The 24,574-nt window shown below is 47.4% G+C and overlaps 1 protein-coding gene across 2 annotated transcripts in view; it reads left to right on the forward strand.

The window, feature by feature from the left end:
- The first annotated feature begins 238 nt into the window (after positions 1 to 238).
- SLC68A1 (solute carrier family 68 member 1) overlaps positions 239 to 24,574 on the forward strand; it is a 48,166-nt gene continuing 23,830 nt past the window's right edge. The window contains exons 1-4 of one of the 2 annotated variants that reach the window (XM_075352314.1): positions 239 to 312; positions 12,952 to 13,200; positions 16,855 to 16,934; positions 19,077 to 19,526. In XM_075352314.1, the coding sequence (XP_075208429.1) occupies positions 13,036 to 13,200; positions 16,855 to 16,934; positions 19,077 to 19,526 (695 nt within the window). In that variant the 5' untranslated portion in view covers positions 239 to 312; positions 12,952 to 13,035. Of the gene's footprint in view, positions 313 to 1,980; positions 2,040 to 12,951; positions 13,201 to 16,854; positions 16,935 to 19,076; positions 19,527 to 24,574 lie in introns of those variants that run through there. The other variant, XM_075352316.1, reaches the window with a different exon arrangement.

Raw genomic sequence — 24,574 nt, forward strand, 5'->3', positions numbered from 1 at the left:
ATAGAGAACACAAGTCACAGAAGAGCAGAATTCCCTGCGGAGATAATCGGCCGCATTGCTGTGCAGGAAGCCTCCCTGTCACTGACGTGTCCTGTCCATACAGCACAGGGAGGATCCGAGCGGCCCCTCACTAACCGCAGCACGGAGCCGACAGCCCCAGCCGCACACAGTCCTGTCCGCAGCCTCTCGGCACAGCGCCCCCTGCCGCACACACAGGAACAGCTCGGATCGATTCCATCGGGGATCAGTTTTCTGTATAAAGAAGGAAATGAGAAAACATCCGGCGGCCGGAGATGGAGGCGAGCGGGGGAGGTGAGTGCTGAGGAGAGCAGGGCACAGCCGGCAGGGGGAAGAGAGCAGGGCACAGCCGGCAGGGGGAAGAGAGCAGGGCACAGCCGGCAGGGGGGTGAGAGCAGGGCACAGCCGGCAGGGGGAAGAGAGCAGGGCACAGCCGGCAGGGGGAAGAGAGCAGGGCAGAGCCGGCAGGGGGGTGAGAGCAGGGCAGAGCCGGCAGGGGGGTGAGAGCAGGGCACAGCCGGCAGGGGGGTGAGAGCAGGGCACAGCCGGCAGGGGGAAGAGAGCAGGGCACAGCCGGCAGGGGGGTGAGAGCAGGGCACAGCCGGCAGGGGGGTGAGAGCAGGGCACAGCCGGCAGGGGGGTGAGAGCAGGGCACAGCCGGCAGGGGGAAGAGAGCAGGGCACAGCCGGCAGGGGGAAGAGAGCAGGGCACAGCCGGCAGGGGGAAGAGAGCAGGGCACAGCCGGCAGGGGGAAGAGAGCAGGGCACAGCCGGCAGGGGGGTGAGAGCAGGGCACAGCCGGCAGGGGGAAGAGAGCAGGGCACAGCCGGCAGGGGGGTGAGAGCAGGGCACAGCCGGCAGGGGGGTGAGAGCAGGGCACAGCCGGCAGGGGGAAGAGAGCAGGGCACAGCCGGCAGGGGGAAGAGAGCAGGGCACAGCCGGCAGGGGGGTGAGAGCAGGGCACAGCCGGCAGGGGGGTGAGAGCAGGGCACAGCCGGCAGGGGGAAGAGAGCAGGGCAGAGCCGGCAGGGGGGTGAGAGCAGGGCACAGCCGGCAGGGGGGTGAGAGCAGGGCACAGCCGGCAGGGGGAAGAGAGCAGGGCACAGCCGGCAGGGGGGTGAGAGCAGGGCACAGCCGGCAGGGGGGTGAGAGCAGGGCACAGCCGGCAGGGGGAAGAGAGCAGGGCACAGCCGGCAGGGGGAAGAGAGCAGGGCACAGCCGGCAGGGGGAAGAGAGCAGGGCACAGCCGGCAGGGGGAAGAGAGCAGGGCACAGCCGGCAGGGGGAAGAGAGCAGGGCACAGCCGGCAGGGGGAAGAGAGCAGGGCACAGCCGGCAGGGGGAAGAGAGCCGGGCACAGCCGGCGGGGGGGAAGAGAGCCGGGCACAGCCGGCGGGGGGGAAGAGAGCCGGGCACAGCCGGCGGGGGGGAAGAGAGCCGGGCACAGCCGGCGGGGGGGGAAGAGAGCCGGGCACAGCCGGCGGGGGGGGAAGAGAGCCGGGCACAGCCGGCGGGGGGGGAAGAGAGCCGGGCACAGCCGGCGGGGGGGGAAGAGAGCCGGGCACAGCCGGCGGGGGGGGAAGAGAGCCGGGCACAGCCGGCGGGGGGGGAAGAGAGCCGGGCACAGCCGGCGGGGGGGGAAGAGAGCCGGGCACAGCCGGCGGGGGGGGAAGAGAGCCGGGCACAGCCGGCGGGGGGGGAAGAGAGCCGGGCACAGCCGGCGGGGGGGGAAGAGAGCCGGGCACAGCCGGCGGGGGGGGAAGAGAGCCGGGCACAGCCGGCGGGGGGGGAAGAGAGCCGGGCACAGCCGGCGGGGGGAAGAGAGCCGGGTACAGCCGGCAGGGGGGGGGGGGTGAGAGCCGGGCACAGCCGGCAGGGGGGGGGGGGGGGTGAGAGCCGGGCACAGCCGGCAGGGGCTGCCCCGATACTGCTGGGGGCTGCAGGTACAGGGGGCACTAGGCTATAGGATGTATCCCACGGCTTCTGCCTGTATATGGACCTGACTATCTGTCTCTTTGGACCAGGTATAGTTACATAATGACAACCTGTTTTGTGTGGATCCAATGGGATTATGAGATGACACCATTTTTCCAGTGTTCTTATTTCTGGGATTGTTCCCGGTCTCTATTTGTTGCTCTCGTTGTATATAGCCTATATGGTCTGGTATTGTCCATATGGTATCATCACATGACACACGCCCATATGGTATCCTCACATGACACACCAGTTTCTGGTGGGCTGCGCTCTTTATGGTGTCACAGCGTCTGATGGAAAAGGGACGAGTCGTACGTTAGAAGTCACAACAGGAAGTGTCGTCCGTCTCCCAGCTGACTGACATAGTCATTCTGTTCCTTCTCACATCTGACTTGTGGTTTATATCGTCAGTGGCAACCATAACAATGCAGGGGTCTGCTATCGGCGTCAGGTGTGGCCCACGGCGGAGGGGGTTTCCTAGCGGCGCCAGGTGTGGCTCACAGTGATTTGCAGTTCAGTGTCCAGTCTTTGGCGCTTCTTGTATCTGCTCCAGGCTTCTTAATTTGTTGTCCCGTTGGAAGTGGCTCAATGGCTTATACATACAAGTAAAAAAATAAATACCAGCGATGGCAAAGACTCTGACCTTAATTGGCGCACTCTAATATGCCCGGACACTCTACGATGGAGGCCCATTATTAATGAATGGCTAAGCTTTTGCTCCATTGGCCACTGCTGCACTGATGAGTATTACAAAATGCGTCGGGCGGTCCAGGAGCATCTTTAACCAATTAAAGGGAACCTGTCAGGTGAATATATATCCAGCACCACGAGCGGTTCTGGGTGTATATTGCTAATCCCTGCCTAACCGTCCCTGTATACACTAGCATAGATAAAGAGATCATTAGAAAAAGTATTTCTAAAGATCTTTTATCGTATGCTAATGAGCGCGGGGACTAGTCTCCTGGGCGTTAGTTCCCCTGGCTAGTCGGCCCCATCAGCATGTTAGTACCTCTCTGTGGGCGTGCAATCATGCTAATGAATACGCAGCATCAGAGGATGATCTCTCACCTCTCCGCCGCCATCGCGTCTGACCCTGGATTTAGGCTCAGTGCACATGACCTCGGACTAAGGGGTGCTTCACACACAGCGAGATCGCTGCTGAGTCACGTTTTTTGTGACCTCATTATCGATCTCGCTGTGTGTGACACTGAGCAGCGATCTGGCCCCTGCTGTGAGATCGCTGCTCGTTACACACAGCCCTGGTTCGTTTTTTTTATTGTTGCTCTCCCGCTGATAAGCACACATCGCTGTGACAGCGAGAGAGCAACAATCCTGAATGTGCAGGAGCCGGCGTCTGACAGCCTGAGGTAAGCTGTAACCAAGGTAAACATCAGGTAACCAAGGTGGTCACCCGATATTTACGTTCGTTACCAGCGTCTGCAGCTCTCACGCTGCCAGTGCCGGCTCCTGCTCCCTGCACACGTAGCCGGAGGACACATCAGGTAAATAAGCAAAGGTTTGCTTATTAACCCAATGTGTGCTGTGGCTACAAGTGCAGGGAGCCAGCGCAAAGTGGTGTGCGCTGGTAACTAAGGTAAACATCGGGTAACCATACCCGATGTTTACCTTAGTTACCAGTGTCCGCAGCTTCCAGACGCCGGCTCCGTGCAAGTGCAGCGTCGCTTCCACGTCGTTGCTGGCTGGGGGCTGGTCACTGGTGAGATCTGCCTGATTGACAGCTCACCAGCGACCATGTAGCGACGCAGCAGCGATCATGACCAGGTCAGATCGCTGCTGCATCGCTAAAGTGTGACGGTACCCTAACTTAAAGGTTGTTTTTCCCATTAGAGACCAAGCATTACTGGACCCGGCAGACTGAGGCCCTCATTTGTAGTACAACCGTGTGACATTATTGGGGAGGTTTCTGTGATTCTTCTATCTTCCTGTTTTTTCTGTCCTAATATTTGCAGTTGTAACCAGTAATGTGTGTGTGGTTTTAATATTTTAATTATATTATTAAAAGTTATATTTTAAAATTGTGTTTACACACTTTACCAATAATTTTTCTGTCTGGATTTTTGTTTGCTTTATGTATGCATTATTAACAATTGCTTTATTCAGGGACAGTTTTACTTGAAATGCTCCTGCAGTTTAGAGAACACATACTTTAGAAGGAAGCTCTCACCAGGTCTTTCCTACCACATCTGGGATAAGCATGATGAAGGGGCAGAGACCCTAATTCCAGCGATGTCACTTACTTTACTGGGTGCTGCAGTTTTTATAAAAGCACTTTTTGCAGATATACCAGTTCTCTGAATGCTGAGCCCTGTATAAACCCACCGACAAGGCTAATTAACAGCGCTCTGTTTACGCTGTGCATAGGCAGAAAGCTGCTAATCAGTGGGGGTCAGGATTGGACTTCCTAGCAGTAGGTTTACTAGTCCACTAGTGATAATCTCCTGCTGATAAAACAGTGACTTTATAACAGGTACACCAGTAAGTGGCGGCACGGTGGCTCAGTGGTTAGCACTGCAGTCTTGCAGCACTGGGGTCCTGGGTTCAATTTCCACCAAGGACAACATCTGCAGGAGTTTGTATTTTCTCCTCGTATTTACATGGGTTTCCTCCGGGTACTCCGGTTTCCTCCCATACTCCAAAAGACATACAGATAGGGAATTTAGATTGTGAGCCCCAATGGGGACAGTGTTGTCAATGTATGTAAAGCGCTATGGATTTAATAGCGCTATATAAATGAATAAATATTATTATTATTATTATTATTATTATTATTATTATTGACACAACACTGGAATCAGCATCTCTGCCCCCACTTCATTCCACTCTGATTAGGTGGCAGAAACCCAGTGATATAATTTTTTTTTTATTTTATTTATATATATATTTGTTTATTTTATTTTTTTTAAGATTCGGTCAGAGGCCATAGTGGAGATCATTCTGGAGCGGCTCTTCCCGGCGCTACTGCAGGTGATTGATAGGTTTCTCACTATGGACACACCAGGTAGAGACTGTCGATTGCCTGCAGCGGTGCTGGCTGTGATTCATGCTACACATTTATTTATCTAAAACAAGAAACAATATAAATATATTAATATATACATTGTGTTTGGACTTTATTTAGAAGCTGAAAACCTTTTAAGAAAGAGGACTGTCCTCCTACCTACCTGACTGACTGCAGTATACCATACGTGGTACTGTAGTGGATCACTGTGGGCAGAACACTGGGGGAGAGTTCTTACTACTGTCCTAAATTTAAAGGGGTTGTCCAGGCTTGGGGTGCACGCCTGCAATCAGCGTATGTGACTAGATTAGTGACTCCTCTCTGTGCTGACGCAGGGAGTAGGCGGTCATGTAGGCAATTTACGTGCTACCAGCAAAATTCTGATTAGGCCCATAAGGCCGTGTTCAGCTCACTTGTATTGAGCGAGGCCACGCACGTCTATGCGGAATGTGGCAAATCTGAAAGTTGCGGTCACATGGACCACTTGGTGTCACCAGTCTTATGGACTGTTTCATGCATGAAACTGTTGGTGCCTTTTTTCTTGGCCTTCATCCTGATCACTGTTCTTCTCGCCGGCGTCGGAGCACATAATTCCTCCCTTCTTCACAGCCGGGCGTAGATGACCTTTCTGTAAGGGGAGATGAGCAGCAATTGGGAGCCTCAGGCCCTGGTTATCTGCGGACGACTAAAATCCAACCTGTCTGACTATAGTTTGCTTCAAAGAGCTGTTTGTGGACTCCATGGTGGCTCTCGTGTACATGTGACTTTGTAGGGGCCTTTTAACATATCACAAAGAGAAAATCAGAGGCTCTGGGCCGATCGGCGGTGACAGCGGCCAATCATGGGCTATTGTTAGCCGTACTTTCATCAGCGTGTCATGTCATTCATCAGCTACATAAGCCAACAATGCGCCTCCATCGTGTTGATTTTAGGTTTTGTCTCTAATTAATAATTTTTGACACCTTGTTTTTGCACCTGGCCGATGACTGTCTAAATAAATGGCTATTCCTGATCAATGCCAAGTGTTAACATGTCCGGCGATCAACGGCAAAGCTCTAGTTTGTTATTGATTGCACTTTATGCCGCCATAAAACTCATCATTGGTTGGTAGCACGTCGTGTACAGCGGGTATGTGCTGCCGACAGTCACAGCACTGGAGCGGAGGGGGAACGATCCATACAACCCCTCCACATCATTGCTTGGTGGAAACCAAAGCAAACAAGAACCGATTGTCCACATCACTATATTTACACTTGTTATTGTACTATAGCCGTCAAGAAGAGGGTTATTGGCTTATAAAAAAAACATATTAGGCCCCTTTTTTTTTTACTTTCTCCAGTTTTCTGCACTAAGGCTATGTGCGCACTAGAAAGTGCCATCTTCTTAAGAAAAAAATGGACCCTCTGAAAGAATCCCGCACCCACGTTTTTTGCGGCGTTTTTTTTTTGCTGATTTTCCACACGTTGGTTCCCGCGGTTTTTACCATTATCTGTTACACCTCGTGGCTCTCCTGTGGCAAGGAATGAGACAGTCTCCTTGCCTGCCACGAGCGCACCTGCTCAGCAGCGCCGAAGGTCTGACAGACTGCAGGAGAAACCTGCTCAGAGAGGCAGCACAAGGGTGACACCTAGTGGTACTCCTGTTGCAAGAAATGAGGCGGTCTCCCATTCCTTGCCTGCCGCAGCTCCTCCTGCTCAGCAGCCTCGAAGGTCTGTGAGGTTGCGCAATGTGCAGAGGTTTGCTGTTCAGGGAAGCAGTGAGACTCCCGTTATCTCTACACATTGTGAGACCGAGAATCCCGCCTCTATTTCCCAGAGGCAGGAGGGTGAGCATGTGCTATGCTTGGTGGACCCTGATTCGCCCACTGACGTCACACGGCTTGATGACAAGGCTGGTGATGTGGTGAATCCTGACTGGCCAGGCTGGGATGTCGTGGATCCTGATTGGGTCAAGTCCGTCATCTCCGCCTCGCGCCCGCCCTTGGCTGGAGCTACACCTCCTTAAAAGCTCCTCCTGCCATCATGGCGGCGCGCGACCGTCCTTCTATGTTTGGATGTCTGGCAGCGTGCTGCCACGCCACTGCTCAGGCATTATCGTCTTCTGTGGGCTTGGCCCTTGCTGCTTAGGCAGTACCTGGTTTGCAGGCCGTGTCCCTGCCTTGCTGCTCCGGCAGTAGCTCCTTCAACAGGCCGTGTTCCTGTCCCAGGTGAGCTCCTCGAGTCTCCACCGGACTCACCTGGTTATTGAAAGCACACGTGCGTGGGCACCTCTGTGCTTCCCCGTGCAACAGGTACACCGAGCCGTGTGATCCCTGCCATACAACCCACACGGGTTAGGGCAGACCGGTGTACATAGATCGTCTGTGACATTCCAGACGATCGCTAGCAGCAACCCGCTCACTCTTCACCCACCATAGCAGCGGTCCCTTACACCGCATAGTGGACCTTGACCGGCGGAAGCTGTCCATTCCCCATCTTGGCACGCTTCCCCGGGTCCCCCTCGTAACAATTATCTATGGCAAAAACCGCAGGTACCTGCGGAGAAGTGACATGCTCATTAATTCCGCAACGGAAGATCCGCGGGTATAAAAAAAAAAAAAAAAAAAAACCTGCAGTGTGCGCACAGCATTTTTTAAAACCCATAGGATTTGCTGGGAAATGACTGCAGAAATGTTACACGTTTTTTGCAGTAATTCCGCGGTAAATCCTCAGCGTGCGCACAGGGCCTTAGGGAGTATGTGTTACCTCTATCACCAACACAGGGGATCCATCAGCAGTACACTGGTATCCGTAAAATGGCCTGAAGGACTCACCGAAAGCCTTACTCATCAGAAGGCCACCCCCGCCCCCGCCACCCGCTGACAGATGCATATTCAACCTTTCGTGACCAGGCTATTTTCTGTTTTTGTTTTTTTTTTTTTTTTTAACTTTTTTTTTTTGTTTACTTTTTTCTTTCCCTTTGTCATATAGCTATAACTGTTTTTATATTTCCGTTGTCAGATGTTAAGTTTTTGTTGCGGTATGAGCGGTATCTCTTAAAGGGAATCTGTCAGGTGGAATGTGCAACCCAGAACCACGCGCATAATCCCGGACGTTCGGTCAAGCGCACTACATGGGTTTGAAGGTGGGACGCGTACACTCGACTCCATAGTGCATATGACCGAAAGTCCAGGACCATGCACAATGAGCCGAAATCCAGGAGTGGGACACAATTGCAGCAGAAAGGTGAGCACGACCATCCTCTGATGCTGCGCCTTCATTAGCTTGTTAGTACGCCCCTGTGGGAGTACTAACATGCTAAGGGGGCCGACTAGCCAACGGAACTAATGCCCTTGTGACTAGTCCCTGGCCTTATTAGCATATCATAAAGGATCTTTAGAAATATACTTTTTGTAAAGATCTCTTCATCTATGCTACTAGATACAGGATGGTTAGGCAGGGATTAGCAATATGCACCCAGAACTGCTCCCTTTTAACACCATTCACTTTAACATATAATGTACTGGAAATGAAGAAAAAGAAATCCTAAAAATTCTAAGTGAAGTAAAATTGCAAAAAAACCAAGGCAATTCTACCCTAGTTTTATTTTTTTTTTTTTTTTATAAATTTATTTTTATTTGGGGGGATTGTGTTTTTAAAACACTCAAGGTTTGATAAAAATGATCTGGAAGTATGAGTCTCCAGGTCAGTACTATTGCAGCGATGCTAAACTTTCACATGGACAGAGCAGTGTGAGGGCTTATATTTTGTGATATGTGAGCTGATGCTTTCAGTGGTACAACTTTGGGATTCACGTTGATTTGCTTATTGCGGCCATAAAAAAAAAACTTTTTTTTTTTTTTTTTTTTTTTTATTTCTCCCCAGCTTTTACCACACTGGCTAATTATTTTTTTATTTTGATTGGACTTTATTGTTACAGTGATTGCAAGTTGTTGTGTTTTGTTTTTTTTTTGTTTTTTTTTCATTGTGATTTTATTTAATTTTTTTTTTTTAATTTTTATATATAACATAACTATATAGTTTAAACTTTATTTATTTGAACCTACAACCATCTGATCACTTGTTCTACATACTGCATCACCACAGTATATAGTGAAGCTCACGGTTTCACATGTACGGCAACCACAGAATAAGCGTCATCTCGACAGGGACGGGGTCTTCATCAGGCCCTCGGCCGCTATCAAAATCCATTTACACCTTGTAATCACGTCGTAGGGTGCATGGAACATTGCGCCCCTGCAACCACATGTCATAAATTCCACTGTCAGCGTTTGAGGGATTTAACAGCAGAGAATGGCATTTAGCTCTGATCGCTGCTGCTCTTGTAGGCAGTTCCATTGATGCGATTGTAAGCAGTGGGACACCATTGATATTATGTTAGTCTGTGGTCTATTATGTTTCCTCTTCTCCTTTTTGTTGAAAGAAGAAAAGAAAAAAAAAAAATTCAACTTCTCAATACTGCTTTCTTTTAGCTCTAAAGCCTGAGATATAGCAGAATCCAGTCGAACGCCACAATTATCTCTGGGGTCCCTCTGCTTCAGTTTCCACCAGTTAAAGGGAACCTGTCAGCAGAAATTTTGCTCTAAACCTAAAGGTTTCCCCTTCTGCAGCTCCTGGGCTGCATTCTAGCAAGGTTCCTGTTGTTCTTGTACCCCCTTTCAGACCAAAATAAAGACTTTATATAAAGTGGTACCTTTTTGTATTCAAATCTTGATAATGGTACACGGGGGTGGGCTGTCTGGTGTCCGTTATTCTGCCTCCTGCCGCTTTAGGCCGTCCCCCATCGCGCAATTTCATACCTCAGGAGGCCGCCCAGACTATGTACATCGGTAGCTACTCTCCGCGTCTCCTCCTGATCGCTGGTGTCCTGGTCCGCTCCTCCCATCTATTTCCTGATCCAGGGCAAGATGGGAAAGAGGTGACGTGGGGTCATCTGGCCAGCGCTTGCGCAGAACGGTAGAGGCGGCGGTGAAAGCTCGAGCACGAGATTATGGGCGGGTACTTGCTGATGAAAATCACAGCGCTGCCCATAATCTCTTGCCTGCGCAACACGTCACCAGCGGTCACACTGTGCACATTGCAGTCCCGCTAGAGTGGCACGGCGCATGCGCGAGACCTTGGACGCACTGGGTGGCCTCCTGAGGTATGAAATTGCGCAATGGGGGACGGCCTAAAGCGGCAGGAGGCAGACTAACGGACACCAGACAGCCCGCCCCCGTGTACCATTATCAAGATTTGAATACAAAAAGGTACCACTTTATAAAGTCTTTATTTTGGTCTGAAAGGGGGTACAAGAACAATGGGAACCTTGCTAGAATGCAGCCCAGGAGCTGCAGAAGGGGAAGCTTTTAGGTTTAGTGCAGGGGTGGGGAACCTCCGGCCCGCGGGCCGTATGCGGCCCGCCATGACCTTTTCTGCGGCCCCCGGGCACATTCCACAGTCCACAGAGCTCGGGAGGCAGCAGCGTCTTGCTTGCTGCTGGCCCTTTAAACCCTGTATGGCTTACGTCCTCATGCTAGCGTGAGGACGTACTTTGTGGGTGGAGTAAGCGCTCAACTCGCTCTTTTTCCACAGAAGAGAAGCTACTACCTCAGCGTCCGACAGGTGTGTTTGTGCTCCCATGCCTGTGTGTGCCCCTGCACATCCCCACTGCAGCCTGTGCTCCGTGCAGCGTCCCGTCCTCCTTGTGCATTCCCACTGCAGCCTGTGCTCCGTGCAGCGTCTCATCCTCCTCACTCTCCCCCACGGCAGCCTGTGCTCCTCACTCTCCCCCACGGCAGCCTGTCCCCCTGTGGCCTCCCCACGGCAGCCTGTCCCCCTGTCGCCTCCACACTGCTGCCTATGCCCCTGCGGCCTCCACACTGCTGAATGTGCCCCCCTGGTATGTCAGAACCCCTAGCAATGTCCTTATATTTCTCCCAGCCCTCCCAAGTGATATATAATCCTCCCCAGTGATATATAATCCTCCCCAGTGATATATAATCCTCCCCAGTGATATATAATCCTCCCCAGTGATATATAATCCTCCCCAGTGATATATAATCCTCCCCAGTGATATATAATCCTCCCCAGTGATGTCTAGTCCTCGCAGCCCTCCCCAGTGATGTCTAGTCCTCGCAGCCCTCCCCAGTGATGTCTAGTCCTCCCAGCCCTCCCCAGTGATGTCTAGTCCTCCCAGCCCTCCCCAGTGATGTCTAGTCCTCCCAGCCCTCCCCAGTGATGTCTAGTCCTCCCAGCCCTCCCCAGTGATGTCTAGTCCTCCCAGCCCTCCCCAGTGATGTCTAGTCCTCCCAGCCCTCCCCAGTGATGTCTAGTCCTCCCAGCCCTCCCCAGTGATGTCTAGTCCTCCCAGCCCTCCCCAGTGATGTCTAGTCCTCCCAGCCCTCCCCAGTGATGTCTAGTCCTCCCAGCCCTCCCCAGTGATGTCTAGTCCTCCCAGCCCTCCCCAGTGATGTCTAGTCCTCGCAGCCCTCCCCAGTGATGTCTAGTCCTCGCAGCCCTCCCCAGTGATGTCTAGTCCTCCCAGTCCTCCACAGTGATGTCTAGTCCTCCCAGCCCTCCCCAGTGATGTCTAGTCCTCCCAGCCCTCCACAGTGATGTCTAGTCCTCCCAGCCCTCCCCAGTGATGTCTAGTCCTCCCAGTCCTCCACAGTGATGTCTAGTCCTCCCAGCCCTCCACAGTGATGTCTAGTCCTCCCAGCCCTCCACAGTGATGTCTAGTCCTCCCAGCCCTCCACAGTGATGTCTAGTCCTCCCAGCCCTCCACAGTGATGTCTAGTCCTCCCAGCCCTCCCCAGTGATGTCTAGTCCTCCCAGCAATGTATATTCCTTCCAGCCCTCCCCAGTGATGTATATGCCCTCAGCATCTCCTGTGATGTATATGCCCTCAGCATCTCCTGTGATGTATATGCCCTCAGCATCTCCTGTGATGTATATGCCCTCAGCATCTCCTGTGATGTATATGCCCTCAGCATCTCCTGTGATGTATATGCCCTCAGCATCTCCTGTGATGTATATGCCCTCAGCATCTCCTGTGATGTATTTACAGCAGTCCCAGCTGACACAAACGTGGAAAAACAGTTGTGAGAAGCAATAAGATCAATATTGAATAATATAGCCGCACCAAAAACAAGAAGCTTCAGCCGCCATGATGAGTTAATTGTTTGACTAAGTATAGCAGGGTAATTTTAAGTTGATAGTTTTGTGCGGCCCCCGAAGGTTGGTAGAAAATTCCAAATGGCCCTCGGCATTAAAAAGGTTCCCCACCCCTGGTTTAGTGCAACATTTCTGATGACAGGTTCCCTTTAAGCAGCAGATCTGTTTTAAGCATTACGGTAATTCTGTTTTATCCATTTCTCAAAATGTGGCAGACAAGTGTGACCGTAGCCTACAAGCTGACCTTTTAGGTATCTACATGTACCTTTTTGCAGCTTCTTGATAGAAAGTTACATTTTTGTAGCAGCGATAATGAGTTATAGGAATTTTCACAAACGCAGAAAGGAAATATCATTGTAACCACCAGCGAAATGAATTCCTAAGTGCTGATGTATGAATTCTTCTCATCTCGGCCTTCATAGACCAAGAAATGCTGATCCTTCCTTCAGGCTGTCGTCGTCATTGATGTTTCTTCCGGCTGTCGTCGTCATTGATGTTCCTTCAGGCTGTCGTTGTCACCCTGTCCGCTGCTGAACTTTACACGTCCACATTTTCCATGGGGTGGTGTTTTCTCTTTGAGAAAAAAAAAAGAAATAATGTAAAAAAAACAAACAAAACTTGGTCTTTTCCAACAGATTTCAACGTGGCAGTGTCTTTTTCTGTGAGTTATTGCGTGAGCCTTTGGTTCAAGTACATGTAGTAGGTTGTGATCCACGATGAGAGAATTGCACATACGATTGTAGTACATGTGATACAATTATTGGTAATGATTGATATTTTGTTTTGCAGGAGGACAGATGGGGTGGATTTGTAGTGGCCATATACAGTATGGATGACCCGACGTAGACAGAGCGCCGTCCAGAGTAAACTAACATGGGCTTAAGAATCGTCGCCGGGGTCTTCCACCTTCCCACCGCCGTCCTGTACGGCTCGTTGTCCTTTTTCCTCTCCGTCCTGCACAACGTTTTCCTTCTCTACTACGTGGACACCTTTGTTTCAGTTTACAAGATCGACAAGCTGTCCTTCTGGATTGGAGAGGTTAGTGCCGTGTACACCTATGTCTGCATATAGTTACATAAGAACACTTTGCAGCTCTAAAGCTTAATACGATCAGGAAGAGATATGACCTGACTCCTGGTTGTATTGTGATCCTGTGCGTTATAGAATGAGAGAAAGCAGAAAAATGTTGCATATAGGTAACCTACTTTAGGCCTTGTGCGCACACTGCGTTTTTACCCGCGTTTTTGCTGCAGAAATTTCTTGAGAAATGTTTGTAATCTTTCTGCAGACATTTCCCAGCAAAACCTACGGGGAAAAAAAAATAGCTGTGCGCACACTGCATTTTTTTTCTCAAAATAATTCTTTCTGCAGAATTTCTTGAGAAAATGTTTTGAGAAACTGTGCATGTCACTTCTTTTCCGCAGGTACCTTCGGTATTTCACTCCATTCACTGTAATGTAATCGCAAAATACCGCGGGTATACCGCAAGTAGCAAATGATGTGCGGTATAGCTGCGGTTTCGGGACCTAATGTTCATCACTGCCTGTGTTTTGCAGGGAAGTGATGTCATTATGACAGTAAGAGGAAGCGGAGCAGAGAGCAAACACACACACACACATCATAGACACAGACATAGAACACACACAGATCGCACTTACATACAGACACAGACATATAGAATACGCATACAAATCAAACGGACATATAAAAAAACAAAAATAAAAAAATCGTGGACTCCGCTGTATTTTTACCGTCTGGCCATGTAAACACACAGTGCGGCCCGGTATTCTCAGGCTGGGGAGGGCGAGGGCCATGGTTAGTGCCCCCCCCCCGCAGCCGAGAATATCAGCCCGAAGCTGCCCCGGGACTGTCGCATCCATTATGCGGCAGTCCCGGAGTGTCCCGGCTCTTCCAGATTGCCATGATATGGTGGCAATCAGGGTAATAATGAGTTAAATGGCAGCGGATCGCTGCCATTTAAGTCCAGGCTTAATCATGGCAGTGTCTGAGACAGCTTCCATGATTTAACCCGTAAGTGAAGTGAATTAACCCACACACCGAAAAATCCTTTATTTTAAATAAAAGACAAAAAGCCCCTCTTTCACCCCTTTATTAACCCCCCCCCAACACACAGCTCCGGCGTAATCCACGTAGGTCCCACGATGCTTGCATCCAGCTGCGACTGACACACTACTGAATGCAGCCTCGCGACGAGCCTGCAGAGATAATTACAGGTCATTTCCCACTGTCGGTAATGTAAACACACTACCGACCGTGAGAACTGCAGTGTCCTCACAGGGACTCTATCCTTCTATCTATCCTTCTATCTATCCTTTTCTCTATATATCTATCCATTATCTATCTATTACTCTATCTATATCAGAAGGAAATGACTTTTTTTTTTTTATTTTCTCTTTTTCAACATGCTTTATTTATAAAAAAAAACACAGGGACCAACCTGCGGCAAAACCGCATACATTTTTCCCGCGGTTTTGGTGCGTCTTTTTTTTTTTTTGATGCGGTAATCTTCAACTCCCAGAAGTTTCTCAAGAAATTTTCTTGAGGAAAAATCACTTTTCTAGTGTGCGCACATAGCCTTAAACAGAGTTTGAAAGGAAATGGGGGGTCACTGAGGCTGACATTTTCAGAGTTGTGGACTGTAGATGGCATTTTTGGAGCAGGGCTTAGCACCAAGGTAGATGATACTGTTAGGGGGGTGACTATGACTGATCATGATGGGAGGGGGTGAGGTGTGATAGACATGGTGAAGGGTAGTTTATTTAGCACTGCAAAAGGGGCCATGTAGCTGTCACTCTGGAGAGGGTCTGGTGTCCATCGCTCTGGAGGAAAGGCAGGTCTGGTGGCCCGTCAACTCCTAGGGGGAGGAAGGGCTGGCGGCCATCGCAGCCGATGGTGGGAGGAAGGGCTGGCGGCCGTCGCAGCCGATGGGAGGAGGAAGGGCTGGCGGCCGTCGCAGCCGATGGGAGGAGGAAGGGCTGGCGGCCGTCGCTGTCGAGGGGAGGTTAGTACTCTACGAACAGGGTCTGAAGACTGGCACTGTAGAACATGGAGGGAGGGGGGGGATGAGGTGTGGGTCTGTTGATAACTTCCTTCCATTTATATATTTGTGAAGTTAGACTTACAAAGCGATAGGGATTTTGTGTTTAAGCTTCACAGCTCCTGTTTCCTGGTTCTCGCCTCTGTAGTATTGCACATGACTGTCACTGCGTCTTATGGACCTGCAGAACAAGGTTTTCTGTAAATAACGCCATAAATCACTGTCGCTGTGTTCCGGCCATCCCAACCGCTGCGCTGTGTACTTAGCACATGCCTTTCATACCAATATGGCCATAACTTGTTAGCCTGACACTGAAGACATCAAAGATTTAAACAGCTAAATGTATAGATAGGCCTGGAGTAATAACTACCTGTTATTCTATCCGCTCCATATTCAAGAGATATCATAAAACCATCCCACAGTGGAGCTCCGAGTGACCTCAGATCACAGGCCGCCATCATTACATTGTTTATCCGCTCAATTGAGCCATCAAACGTCAAAGGCAGATAACTATTTACTATATTGGTTAAAGGGAATCTGTCAGCTGTCTTCTGTCACCGTGTGCTCTGTCGTGCACCATTTTTTTGGAATATACGCCTATTGGAAATGGACAACCAGACTTAGTAGACTGCAACTGGGTGTCCACCTCCAGTAAGTGTACACTCCCGAAAATGGTGCATGACCGAGCACACGGTGACTCCGTCTTCACCATTATAGTCAGTGGCCGCATCGGCAAATATGTCCGAAACCCGTTTTGCTGGGGGTTTGGACAGAAGCCCCGACTGCACCAGTGAAGAGGGAGAGAAACAGTGTGAGAGCGGCCCTATAGTTGGAGCCTCGAGTTCACTGCCATAAACAAGGTGTTTAGCAGCCACTGAAACCAATGGGTTTTCTGCACCGTGTAATTCTGTGTGACCGCAGTTTAGGGACTCACTGTTTAAAAACAGGTTTTTACAACTTTATAGAGGACCCAGCAGCTCTCCTCATATATTTCTGCTTTCAAAGTACCAAGCCTCAAAAATAAAAAGGTGTTTTTTTTTTTTTTGTTTTTTTTTCCCCTCTTTCTTCTTTTTAGTGTCCCTTCCATCCCTTTTTTATTTTTCCTCTTTTGAAATATATGAATAAATTTGAAATCTGGCGCATTTCTCAGCACTCGCTAATATTTAGTCCGATCGTTGCTAGCAATGCAAAACTACCGGTATATAGGTACATAGACTATTTGACTAGAGGTGTTGTTAATTATGTTTCCAGGAGGATTAACAGAGGAACAGTAAAATGATGTTTGAGGTATAAAACATTCCTCAAACATCATTTTACTGTTCCTCTGTTTTTATATTTTCATATGTTCTGTTTTTTGTTTTGTTTTTTCTTTGTTTTTTTGTTTTTTTTTTTTGTTTTTTTTTTGTTCCCCCCCCCCCCCCCGCCCTCCCCAATAGATTGAGCTGGTCTTTGCTTGTGGTGGTGTGTTAAATATGAATGTCACAGTATTTGTCACAATCTTCTTCCTTTTTCCCTTAGGCATAAGCCCCACATTTTCATTTTCTGACCTAGAAGAACCCAAAAGTTGCAACTTTTACTTTGTACAAATATTTTATTTATCTATTTGTTTATCTATTTATTTTTTCTTCTCATAGACTGTCTTCTTGATCTGGAACAGCCTAAATGACCCGTTATTTGGATGGCTTAGTGACCAGATCTTCCTGAACGCAAAACAGTAAGTCTTAGCAATTTTCTAATATTCACCAAATCATTCTAAGCCTCCTCTGTATACCCAGACTTTCTTGTTGCCCTTCAGTTTCATTTCTGCTGCAAGCAAATTAGTTTAGCAGTTTTTTTTTGGGGTTGGGGGGGTTTCCCCTCTATGGGCTTGCTGTAGTAAAAAGCGACAGGATTTGCTGCTCCAGTTCCGCCTCTCCGCTGCTGTCCCCAGTCTTTTTTGACAAGCTGCAGCAGTGGCCTCATCACTATAACTCACTCAATTACTCTGATCACTGGGCTCAAGAGTCTCATGACTACATTGGTGTCACCCCTTAGCACAGTGATTGACTGACTGCAGCGGTCACATGCGCTACAATTGTGCCACTGCAGCCTGCAACAGAAAACTGGGACAGCGGTGCTGAGGCAGCATTGGACCTGGGGAGGGTGAAAATTGCTATTTTTATTACTTTTCCCAGAGCAAGGCTATAGGGATGAAAGAAACGTCTTCCTAGAAACCCCCCTCTAAGGATATGTTCACAGAATGTCATTTTCTGGCAGATTCCACCTGGAACTTTCCTTAAAAGAGAACTAAAAAAATGCACTGCAATGCAAAAAGGATTTGCTGTTAACATGTTCAGTGTTGTGTTTTTTTTTTTTTGTTTATTTTTTTAGTTTTTTAACTTCTTTTTAACACTATGCTTTAAAACTACAAAACCAATAAAAGAAGCAACCTGAGCATTCAGCTCGCGGCTTGCACTGCATGAGATATTGAAACGCTGCCGGCATTTCCTAAAGTGTCGTTTTGCAGTTAAAAGGCAGAGGGTTTTCCGGTATCTGAAATTCGCCGTGTGCGCACAACCCAATATAGACCAGCCACCCGAAAATCTAATTCTCCTGTGACCCAAAATATAGACCTTTACAAAACAAAATTGATTGTGTCGTTTAGATTGTTGATTATTTATGGTGGACCGGACACATTAGGCCATATTTGTTTACATGTCAATCAATCATCCATCCGGATTCAGTAGCAATCTATTGATTTAAAAAAATAAATATATATATTTATTTATTATAATTTCTTTCTCTATCTCAGAGCAAATTCAACTTTGTTTAACTGCACAAAAAAACTGATTTCAACAAGATCCATTTTTTTTTTTTTTTTTTTTATTTCACATTGAAGTCTATAGAAAATTGATCCATTAATTGGCCATTCATATGACGACCTGTGTTTTTGGTTTTGCTTTTTTTTCTTACTGGATCAAGAAAATGGCTATTTAACTGATCTGTTTTCCATAGGTTTAATATTAAATGGAACCTGTCGGGTCCAATATTCACCCAGAACCACGAGCAGTTCTGGGTGTATATTGCTAATCCCTGCCTAACCGTCCCTGTATACACTAGCATAGAGAACAAGATCTTTAGAGAAAGTATTTCTAAAGATCCTTTATGATATGCTAATGAGCGCAGGGACTAGTCCCTTCACTCATTAGCATATCATAAAGGATTTTTAGAAATACTTTTTCTAAATATCCTTTTTTCTATGCTAGTGTATACAGGGACTGTTAGGCAGGGATTAGCAATATACACCCAGAACTGCTCGTGGTCCTGGGTGCATATTGCACCCGACAGGTTCCCTTTTAATACCTTGTGTCAACTGGATCCATTCTCCCCCCTCCCCCCCCCCCCCCCCTGTTTGTCTGCACAACATTTTTGCAAAACGATTGCCTTTTGGATCTGACATTCTAGCGGATGATTACTGGAGATGTGAATAAACATGGCCTTAGATTGTATTCAGCTGAATCCACAAATTTAGTGTGGATTTATTGATCTTATCAGTATGGCGGCAGCTGGACGTCCCCCCAGCCCCTTGTTTGCTGGCGTGAAGAATAGGCACATTAGATTTCCACACGTCCTTGGCTTAGTTTACCTGGGAGAGGAGCCAGCGGCATCTGGCAGCCACTCATTCCCCCATCCCCATAAAAATCTGAGCCTGCTTGTAGCTTGTGTGTTTGTTGTTGTTGTTGTTTATTGTTGTATATATTTATTTATTTTATCTATTAGGAAATTGCATTTTATGATTGCAGCCACTTATCCATGATGGTGCATCTATAGACTCCTTTGCAGTGATGCCGCTGATCTGTGGTTTCTTGTCCTGCAGGTCCAGCGTGGACGTCTCCACTCCTGACGTGGTGCTGAAGCGGCTGAGTGCCTTGAGCAGGAATGGTCCACTGTTTGCACTTTCGTTCCTGGCATTCTGGGTGTCCTGGGCTCATCCCGGTCTGCAGTTCCTCATCTGCCTCTGTGTGTATGACAGCTTCCTCACCATGGTAGACTTGAACCACAATGCCTTGCTGGCAGACCTCGCGGTGTCGGCTGCCGAGAGGACGAGATTGAACTTTCACTGCTCGCTGTTCAGCGCTATCGGCTCGCTGTCGGTTTTTGCATCTTACACAGTGTGGAATAAAGAAGACTTTTTCTCCTTTCGGATATTCTGTGTGATCTTGGCAGCGGTGTCTGCACTTGGGTTTACGGTTTCTACGTGGCTGCTCAGGCAACGCTTTCAGAAGGGAGGACAATCTACTGACACCCAGGATTGCTTATTAAAGGAGTAAGTGAAATGGCAAATTAGGATTATAGTGAAAATGATTAGATTTAAAGAGTGGTGCGTATATGATGATATGGCATTTCCTTGAACCAACTTCTTGGATTAAGCTGATCTGGTGTTTTCATGTATTGCAGAGATGCAACAAAGCCCCATTCAAATGAATAGGGCTGTGCTGCAGATTCCTGCAGAGAGGGGGCCTGAAGGCATTGCCCGCTGTGTATAAAGCATCTTCGCAGCAGTTCTCTGCACAGCAATGTGACCCCCTCATTATAGGGAACACTACTGATCACTAATTGATCTGTCCTAGCACTATACCACCACTTACTATGGCATGAAAATAAATCCTTGTAAAGATCATTGACACGATGGCGAAGTTTCCTAAAGTCCAAATGTGTCTAGCTGTGTAGCCATGTTTTTGCCATTTAACATACAGTGGAACCTCGCTTAACGAGTAACCCAGTTAGCGAGTATTTTGCTTAACAAGCAAAGTTTGCTGTAAATTTGTAACTCTGTTTATGAGCAAGCTTTGACGTACGAGCAAAATACTCACCACACACACTTCCGGTTCTGTACATCCACCGCGCTCTAACCCGCTCTTGCAGTCCACACACACACACACACACACACACACACACACACACACACACCTCTGGCCAGTGCGCTGCCTTTGAGTAGCTAACAGGGGAAGTTCCTCCCTCGTCACAATGGTTGCCAATACACATCCTGAAGCGGTGAACTACAAGGACCATGAGGCCAGCGATGGAATGGAAAGTGCACATATTAAGCTTACCTCACCTTCCGTTCCATCGCCGGCCTCATGGTTCTTGTAGTTCGCCACTACAGGATGTGTATCAGATAACCATCGCGACGAGGGAGGAAATTCACCTGTCAGCGCGCTGCCTTTGAGTAGCAGCTGGCCAATCAGAGGCAAGTGGCTCCTGTCTTTAACGTCAGCGCGCTGGGAGCGGAAGGTCCAGCATCGGTCGCGATGGTTACCCGATACACATCCTGTACCAGCGATCTACAAGATCCAGGAGGCTGGCGAGGGAACAGAAGGAAAGGTGTGTGTGTGTGTGTGTGACTGCACAATAGGGGACCAGGATGGGACCTTTAACAAGTTGTGGAACGAATTGTCTGCATTGCAGTGATTTCCTATGGGAAATCTTGCTTTGCTGAACGAGTACCTTGGTTAACAAGCACAGTCCCAGAACGGATCGTTCTCGTTAACGAAGATTCCACTGTATTGGCCAGTAACAACAATTAAAGGATTTTACCACCCAAAGAAGAGTTTGGATATTGCGAATCAGTGGTGATTATAGTGTTGGGAATATCGCTGATCATAATGCTGTCTGTACACATTAGATAGATGTTTGACTGAGTATTTGAGTTTGCCCATTAATTTTAGCATTAATGTCCTATTCTAAGGATAGGTCGTCAATGGCTGATCCACTGGGGTCTGACACCCGACACCTCCACCGATCAGCTGATCTCGATGCTGGCAGCAGCAGGCGGCCAGAAATGCTCCACTACGAAGCTGCCTCGTCTTCTGATAGTGGCCGGGTACTGTACATCCACCTCCCATTCAAATCAATAGGAGACGGATGTGCAGTGCCCGGCCACAGACTCTATCAGTTGACGGGGCAGCTCCGGTACTGAGCATTTCCGGTCACCTGCTCCCGCTGCTGATTGGCCAGGGTCCGACACCCCCACCAATCAGACTTTGATGACCTCTCCTAACCTATTGTTTAACCCCTTCAGCCCCCGGGCACTTTCCGTTTTTTCGTTTTTTGTTTTTTTGCTCCCCTTCTTCCGAGAGCCGTAACTTTTTTTATTTTTCTGTCAATCTTGCCATATGAGGGCTTGTTTTTTGTGGGACGAGTTGTACTTTTAAATGAAACCATAAGTTTTACCATATAGTGTACTGGAAAATGGCAACAAAATTCCAAGTGTGGAAAAACTGCAAAAAAAGTGATCGCACAATAGTTTTTGAGATGTTTTATTCACTGTGTTCACTATATGGTAACACTGATGTATCTATGTGATGCCTCAGGTCAGTGCGAGTTTGTAGACACCAAACATGTATAGGTTTACGTGTATCTAAGGGGTTAAAAAAAATTCACAAGCCTGTCCAATAAAAGTATCGTACGTTTTGCGCCATTTTCCGAAACCCGTAGCGTTCTCATTTTTTGGCATCTATGGCTCAGTGATGGCTTATTTTTTGCGTCTCGAGCTGACCTTTATAATGGTACCATTTTTGCTCAGATGCTACGTTTTGATCGCCTGTTATTGCATTTTGCATAAAACTTGCGGCGACCAAAAAACGTAATTTTGGTGTTTGGAATTTTTTTTGCCACTGCACCGTTTACCAATCAGATTAATTGATTTTATATTTTGATATATATATAATTTATAATATATATATATATATATATATATATATATATATATATATATATATATATATATATATATATATATATATATATATATATATATATATATATATATATATATATATATATATATATATATATATATATATATATATTTATATATATTTTTTTTTTTACCCTTTAATTTTCAATGGGGGGGGGGTGTGGTTTGAACTTTTAGGTCTGTTATTGTACTAGTCCCCCTAGGGGGCTATAGTGCAGAGCAAGCGGATTGCTGATCGCTATCTGCTGATCACAGCTATACAGCTGTAAACAGAGGATACGGTCACATCCTGATTCATTCGGCTCCGGGCCGAGTGAAAATGAAAGTGACTCGTCATAGCTACAGGCGTCATCACATGACCCTGTGCTACCATGGCAACCACCGAAAGTCACGTGATCACGCACGTGACGTCCGGTGGGGGCGGCGGTAAGTGAAAATCATGGCTCCACGCATATGCATCTCGCTGCAGAGACTTGGCAGTGAGATGTAAGGGGTTAATGTTACGGGGGGGGGAATGCGATTCCACTCGTAACATGTAGGCACACGTCAGCTGTTGAAAACAGCTATGTGCGCGGATCGCCGCAACCTGCCCGTGGCAGGGGGCGGGGCTTAACGGCACACGCTCCGTGACGGATATATCCGTCAAGGGTCGTGAAGGGGTTAAAGGTTTTGTAACAAAATGTTTGTTTTTTGTTTTTTTTTTTTTTTAATTAACTGAAGTCTATTAATGATTTTATTGCAGTCAGAAAATAGTAAAAACATAGTCCATAAACATATAAATTGAATCAGAAGTAGTTTCTAAACAAGAATACATGTATTTATGTATTTGAAATGTTTGGCAATGTGTTTTTGTTTTTTTTTTTTTTTCTTTTTTCCCCCAACACAATCTGTATTTTTAAAAAAAAAAAAAAGGAAAAAAAAATAGCAATTTTCATTCTGGGCACTGGGGCCTTTTTTATACTCTATCTTTATCTTTCTTTTGTTTCAGGAAGATAGTACTTGCACATTAGCTACCATGGTCAGATACCAACCTTATCTTTTGTATTGAAGCATTTAATGAGCATGTGCAAAAAATTGTTGAAGGGAGGGGAGCAGGGTCAGCTGTGACCGCCTATTGTGATTGGTGGATCATGTGTTATTAGTTGTGAATAAAGGTGTTATTGGTCATTATAATCCTGCCTCTGATGATAAGGAGTCTGCTGAAAACTCTTCCTGAAAGGACAGGAAATATCATCATTAAAAAAAAAAAAAGCTCGAGTGAAAAGTGCAAGATAAAACACACTGAGTTATTAAAAAAAAAAAACAAAACTACAGAGTGAAAAGTGCAAGATAAATAGAAAATGAGTTATTAAAAAACAAATCATTTTGTGTTTTGTTTTTTTTAATAACTCAGTGTGTTTTATCTTGCACTTTTCACTCTGTAGTTTTTTGGGTTTTTTTCGTTTGTTTTTTTTTTTAATAAAGTTCATGATATATGTAAAAAAAATCTGGCCAAAATCACACAAGCCTAATTTTAAACAGGTTGTTTTCTGATGATATCTTCCCTTTTAAGAACAGTCCAAGTAAATATCCTATGTCCATATTAATGTAAAGTGAACCTGTCAATTGATGCATTATTCTAACATCAGATCCCGGCTGTAAGATGGCAGACAGGTATATTTTATTTTGAAAATGTGTTTCAGAGAAAGAAATAGAAATAGTTCGAGCTTCTCCCCGCCCCTTGTCCAGATGATTGACAGGTCTCTCCCTATGTAGACATATGGGAGAGTAAAGGCCCAGTCACCCACAGCGACTTACCAGCGATCCTGAAAACGATGCGACCTGATAGGGATCGCTGGTAAGTCGCTGGGAGGTCGCTGGGGAGATGTCACACAGTCAGACCTTACCAATGATGCAGGAACGATACAGGTCGCAGTAGTGACCCGTATAACGATCTAAGCAGTCACTGTGACCCTGTCACACAGTGTCAAACACAGCGATGCGTCCTGCCCAGCAGAACATCGCCTTTGAAGACAATGGCCTGGACCATTCAGCAACGACTAGAGATCTCACAGCAGGGGCCTGATCGCTGGTAGGTGTCACACATAACAAGATCGCTAACGGGATCGCTACTGCGTCGCGGAAATCATGACTCAGCTGCGATCTCGCTAGCGATCTCGTTATGTATGACAGGGCCTTTAGTCAATTAACTAGAGCAGGGTGGGAAAAAGAAATCATTGGACTGGTCACATCTGTTTTAACTGTGTCTCTGAAATGCCGGTATTTCAGAACAAAACCTACCATTAGGTGGACATAAGCCTCTCATGTGGAGCTGTAGCGACTCTTCTTCTGTTTTGTTGTCCTCCTAGTTGCATTTAGCGTGAAGAAGCTCGCACTATTGTTTGCTACAGAAACGGTGACGCTTGAGTGACACCAGGACACTCCTTATTGTGCCGCATTAAGACCTCTGTGGCTCTAATGGGTTACGACTGTTTTATCAGTGTATGTTCAGTATGGAAAAATAAAGAGGCGTCTTTCAGAAGAGATTAGGATTATAGGTACCAATGGTTAGCCTCAACCGGTGTTTGCAGAAGAGGTTAAGCTCGGATTCCCATAACAACTTGTCCTACAAATGA

The sequence above is a fragment of the Anomaloglossus baeobatrachus genome, chromosome 5, assembly GCF_048569485.1.
Source record: "Anomaloglossus baeobatrachus isolate aAnoBae1 chromosome 5, aAnoBae1.hap1, whole genome shotgun sequence".
Classification (NCBI taxonomy): Eukaryota; Metazoa; Chordata; class Amphibia; order Anura; family Aromobatidae; genus Anomaloglossus; species Anomaloglossus baeobatrachus.